This window comes from Oryzias melastigma, linkage group LG9 (genome assembly GCF_002922805.2).
Source record: "Oryzias melastigma strain HK-1 linkage group LG9, ASM292280v2, whole genome shotgun sequence".
Lineage (NCBI taxonomy): Eukaryota > Metazoa > Chordata > Actinopteri > Beloniformes > Adrianichthyidae > Oryzias > Oryzias melastigma.
In genome coordinates this window covers 20,000,711-20,006,710 of record NC_050520.1, presented here as the reverse complement: position 1 = coordinate 20,006,710, position 6,000 = coordinate 20,000,711, and the positions used below count along the sequence as shown (strand labels likewise).

General features: G+C 34.2%; 1 protein-coding gene across 1 annotated transcript in view; it reads right to left on the bottom strand.

The window, feature by feature from the left end:
• LOC112148363 (arrestin domain-containing protein 3) overlaps positions 1 to 4,750 on the bottom strand; it is a 6,141-nt gene extending 1,391 nt beyond the window's left edge. Inside the window, exons 1-6 of the mRNA XM_024275444.2 lie at positions 3,748 to 4,750; positions 2,907 to 2,948; positions 2,390 to 2,450; positions 1,629 to 1,779; positions 1,378 to 1,474; positions 1,041 to 1,297 (exon numbers count right to left, since the gene is read on the bottom strand). Coding sequence (XP_024131212.1) covers positions 1,041 to 1,297; positions 1,378 to 1,474; positions 1,629 to 1,779; positions 2,390 to 2,450; positions 2,907 to 2,948; positions 3,748 to 4,009 — 870 coding nt within the window. The 5' untranslated portion in view covers positions 4,010 to 4,750. The remainder of the gene's footprint in view (positions 1 to 1,040; positions 1,298 to 1,377; positions 1,475 to 1,628; positions 1,780 to 2,389; positions 2,451 to 2,906; positions 2,949 to 3,747) is intronic.
• Positions 4,751 to 6,000: the final 1,250 nt, after the last annotated feature.

Genomic DNA, 6,000 nt, shown 5'->3' with positions numbered 1-6,000 from the left:
CCGCGACCCCGAAAGGGAAGAAGCGGTCAAGAAGATGGATGGATGGATTATGACATAAATAGAGGCCCAAAAATGGTACAGTTCGGTCAGACTTGATGGGTTCATTTTATAATGGAAACACTAAAAATATCAGACGCTCAGTAGAAACAAGTCACATGATTCTTTCTGCTGAGGATGTGGATGGACATGCAAATTTCATCGTCCCCCCGGAGCTGAACCCTGCCCATACCATTGAAAAATTGAAGATGACATATTAATTTGAAAATTCTTTATTTTGATTGATTTGATGAGATCATAATTTCCAACTTTTATCTTTTTGTGAAAAATGAGAAGTAAATGGGGATTTCTCCAGAGTTTTTTTTCTATTTAAATTACTGTATTTGTGGGTTTTATGAGCTGGAACCCTAATTTATATAAAAATAAGTAAATAAAAAAGTGTAACCACTCCAACAATAGTCCCTGAATCTACATTTTATTAAAGTTTAATTTTTTGGATGAAAAAGTATAAAAATTTATACACTTTTGCATCATATTCTACATTTATGGAAAGGCTCTTTAGATGGCATTTGAAATAAAAAAAATAAATAAACGTGTGTGGCTTATAGGAAAAAAATAAAAGAATTGTGTTTCAGAACTTGTGAGTTATATCTGATTCTAAAAAAAATGTTCTAGTTTACAGGATCATGTGATCATTCCACTTGTCCAACAGAAAGGCCATGCATGACTGACATGTATTACATACAGCAGCAAAATGGTCTGCTTTGCATTTCGCAACTGTAGGCATGTCTAACTTACTTCTTAACTCGTTTTGCCACTCATTGTTTCAAGAGAAGAGATCAAGTTCAGATGCCATAACTTAACTACAAGACAGGATGAATCAGAATCCTTATCTGCATTTTTCTACCTTTTCATAATATTTAGACTACTAAAACAAGTAATTAATTCTGACTCTGGTTGTATTTTTAATTTTTTTTAAATAAAAGTAATTTTTCAAATCAATCACAGATCTGTGTTCTTAACCCGGTCAAAGCGTTGCTCACCCTCAGTCTGTACTCTGCCTTGATGATGTTGCAGTTGAGGACGGATGGAAGAGCATCGTGGGGGACGGTGATAACCTGTTTGACTGTTTCTGATGTATTCTCAGGGATGGGTGCTCCAACCTCTTTGATGAGATCTTTCGTATGGACTCTTCTCTTCCCTTTTGCAAAGAAACTGTGCTTTCTATAAATGCAGTACTTGGGCTTGATCTCACGAGAAGAATTATTCTGGATGAATGAAACCACCTTTATTCCTTCCCCTGTAAGAAAACGGCACTAAAGTCAGAACAAGCTTTAACATTAAACCAGGAAGTGCCAATGGGATTCTGGGAGATGTTACCTTGGTAGAAACCAGATTTTTCAAGACTCACATCCATAGCTACAGACCCCGAAGTGAAGACATTCATTTTTTTATCCTTAGAATCACGCAGCGGGGTCTGAAAAAAATATTGATGAGAATAGGAAAGTGGAATCATTTTGTTCAAATTTTAACGACTTTTAGCAAAGAAATTGCTTCTTTTATCAGCCTACAGATATACATTACTCTGTTGTTGGGATATTAAAAGAAAACATAATAAAATCAGTGGATACCATTATCTTAGGGAGGGTGTTTGGGTCGGGTTTTGCCTCAAAGTTGATGGTTACGGTGGATTTCTTGTCAATCCTCATCGACCTGCTCAACTCAGCTTCCAGTGAGAACACAATTTTACCATCAGCACCTTTGAAGGAGGAGGGGATACCCCTAAAGACCACAAAAGGAGACGAGTGAGCAACTGGTACTACTTCATTAAATTGGTAATAAAAATGTGGAGACAAAAAAATTGGGTGGCAAAAATCTAAATGAGTCTTTCTGAAAAAAAGTAAATAGTATTATGAATAAAATAAAATAAATACATAAAATAATAATAAAAAAATAAATAATATAACAAATAAAAATTATAAATAAAAGTAAGGACTGATGATATGTGTAAAGAACTCCATCAGTTCACCTCAGATATTTTTGTTTACTTTGTTGCGTAGATGCAATTGTGAGCACAAAGTCCTTCCATACAAAATCTGCTTTCTCCATCTAGCTTTGTCTTCTGAATCCTCCACTCTAACGCCAGCTACCTTCAAATCTTTGCTAACTGCATCCATAAACCTCCTATTTGGTCTTCCTCTGGACCTCTTGCCTGGCAGCTCTAGACTCAGCATCCTTCAACCAATATATACAGTAGACATATCCAAAATTCCAAAACCAAATATCCAGATGACTTAATGTCACAATCTTATCCAAATTTAGCATAAGCATAAATGTTTGAATTCCAAACTTGTTGAAATGTTTGTTTTTTGCATTAAAATTTGTTTCCTACTGTAAAGGGATCTGAAAGCAGAATGGGTAGACATGAATTCCTGGGGCCACAACTCTTGGGTCTAAATAAAAAAAGACAAACATGAATAAGTTAGGAATGTTACATTTTAAGGAGAATCATTTAGAAAACAGAGCACTTATATTTAGAAATGCATTCACACAATTCTCCAATAACGTTTCAAAAACTGTTCAGACTTTGTTCAAAGCCTGAAAGAAAAGCACAGATGGAAACTTCTGTACTTTGAAATTGCTTGAAACAGTTTTCAAAACAGACCACACATTGCAACATTTAAACACTTCCTTTAAAACTTGTTTTGTTTTAAACTATTCACCTAAAAAGGTGGAGACAAATATAAATCTATCTTAATCATTAATTTAAAGTAAAACAATGGTTTGATTTGAAATTTACTAACCTTTTTAAAAAATTACCAAAGTACTTTAAAAAAAAGATTTTTTATGTTGTAAAAGTAAAATCAAGTGTCTTCAACTGCATAAAAACGTTGAAATATCTCACTTACACGATTCAGTGGTTTGGTTTATCAGCTGGACGTGCTGGGGCTCTGAAATAAAAGGTTTAATTAAACACAACTGGCCTCTTTAGTGGATACAGGAATGAAACAAAATTATAAAATGTCTTGTTAACAAAAATAAAAATAACTTCAATCCAGTTTACTATATTATTAACACTTAAAGACTTGACAGGTGATTCATTTCTATCATTATCCTGTGGAACTCTCTTCTTTTTTAACTTTAACACAGATTTCTGTGGATCTGTTTTCTTTCACAAAGAGGAATAGCAGGTCATGTGACCTAAAAGACTCCACCCCTCCGTGCTTCTCTGTTGAAAGCATTGATTGTACAAGAGAACTGGACTGATGACCCCTCCCCTCCTTGTATTCCAAATAGGAAGTACCAGCTGGCTCCAACAAGCCAAAATCCCATAGATTTCCATTGAGAAATTTTACTTTTACTCAGTCATTCAGTTTGTCAGAATAACCAGTTTTACTCTGATATTCTTGCTCTAATATGATCACTCCTGATTGGCGACAGCAGTTGCCATAGAAATGTTGACTAAGACCGTATATTGTAGTATAGGATGCATACTAGCTGAAGACTTCCTCAGACTAATATAGAATATTTTAAGGGTAAGATATTTTTAGAATACAAAAAGTAAGCTTTAATTATACTGCCTTACTTGTAGCATAGATTAAGTATTGTAGTACACGTAAAAAATAAAACTTTTTTTAATATTTGTATCTCTTAAAAGATCATCTAAGTAATAATCAGTCATTTTTCTTTCAAATTATAAATAAAGACTTAGATTCTTAGAAAAAAAAAGTGGTGCAGAAAAAAACTTACCTTTGGCATTCTGGTTTCTTATGAAGTACTGCTTCAGAGTGAAGTATTTCTCTTTGGAGTGGTACACCACAGTGGTCTGTCCGTGCCTCTCTGTCCACATAACTTCAGCCTTCGCCTTGAACTTAACAAACAGGGAGTCGATCTGACAGTCTTTGCCTATTTCCAGCGTGACTTGTCCTGTAATGAAGTCTCCATTGGTGAAGGTGTTCCTCTCACTGATGGGGTTGTAGGTAACGTCTAACTTCTTCACTGTGGAGTTCATGATTGCTCTCTGTCGGGAAACGCGGATCAGACAAACATCTACCCTCAATCCCCTCCCAGAAGAGGCGGCGAGCTCAGAGGGGAAAAGCTCAAATTACCGCTCGCCGCGCCTCTCCCCAAACTGTCGCAAATGTCTCTTCTAGAGTTGACAGGAAAAGAACAAAACACTCGTGTTAAAATAGGAAGAGGTCCATTAAAAAACGAAGTGATCGGAAAACAATTTGATCATCCAAGAAGATAATTTAGCCGCCAGTGATTCTGTTTTTTTTTCTTGTTCTTTCTTTTTTTTAGAGAATCCTAATGATATAAAAGATAGTCGGACTCAGAAAAGGAGAAGTTAAACCTCGATTGCGCCACCCTTATTTTCCCACAAGTGTCAACATAGGCTGGCAGCTACCGAACAGCTTTTTAAGTTTAGCCAGCCAGCAAGTTTAGCACTGAGGCTGATGTGGGGGAACATGTGTTACTTATGATCACGGGGTGTCACTTACAGGTTATTCTAGCCGGCAAATTAGCAAGGAATGTCATGGTAAATAACAGCGCAGTTTTGTTCTTTTAGTAGCACGGCTCTAATAGGGCTTCGAATATGCTTAAAACTTCGATTGGTGAATACAAATTAAATATTACCATCCAAAAACTCGCTCTTCGTTGGATTATTTACGTTGTTTCGGGCTTTGAGACGGATACTACATTTCCCATGAATCCTTGTAAAGGACGTTGGATCCATTGGCTATACGGGTTGACGTCAGCGTTTTTGACCAAAGTGCATGAAACTTGTTTGGAACAAGGTAAAAAAATAAATAAATAGTAATAGTAATAATCATAATAATAATAATAATAATGATGATGATTATTATTAGGCTACAACAAAGCTTCTGTGGATGGAATAATTTATTGAAACAGTCAATTTACCATAGGCTGGGTCATTCAAAATGTGTTGAATGACCCATTTTTACAACATTCAAGGAAACACACATCAAAATAAGTAAGAAAATTTATCATCTTGCTGACTTTCTTTAAAATTTATTTAAATTTAATGTTGAACACTGCACTTTTTGTTATTTGAATGATGAAACTTTGGAACATTTATTTTTCTTGTATAATTATTTTAAGATTTTCTGTATAAACATTAGACATTTGATTTTTTCAAATGTAAACATGTTCCTTCTTCAGATTTATTAAAATTTATGAGGAATTTAGAGGATCCATGCTTAAAATATATATATAATTTAACTACTTGGTAAATATCAAATCAACTGATGCAAATTGAGAGGCAGCAAACCATAAATTCAAAATATATTAAATCTAATTAAAAGCCATGCAAACCTGCAAAAATGTTCAAATAACCTTTCAAGAAATCTCTGATTGTTCTTTTTTTTTTTTAGTTTCCTTTTAGACCTATCCTTTTATGTATTTGTTTGTTTACTCATTTTTGTATTTATTTAAAGTATTCTTTTATTTTGGTAATCAAAAATCGACCATCATGTATTTTGTATAGCCCCTATAAGTTTATGTTATAGTATTATCCTCTGCGAGAGGTTGTATGTTAGTGTTTTGTGATTTTTTTCAATTGAAAAATTAGTGTTTTGTTGACAGAACTGTCTATAACAAGAGGACTTTTTTTATCTTCTTTATCTCTGTATGGCCTCCACTTCTTCTTTCATCATCTCAGCACTAGATGGCAGCTATAGCTCTGTTTTCCTGTTGACCTAACATTAACTTTTTTTTTTTTTTTTCTTTACCTAATATTTTGGTAGCACTTAGAGCTGTCAAAATGCTGAGTTAGGCTCTAGAAGTTCCCATATGTTCATTTTTATTCTTTATCTTGTATGTCAGCCTTGAAAGTGAGAGGTAAAGCAGGTACAAACTCATTATTTGTGTTAGTTTGACCATGTTCATTTAGATTTTATTCATAGACTGATAACCGGAAAAATAGTGGTTTACCAATTCAAACCAAACATTTTACAGCAGATATGTGAATGAGTCGTAAAC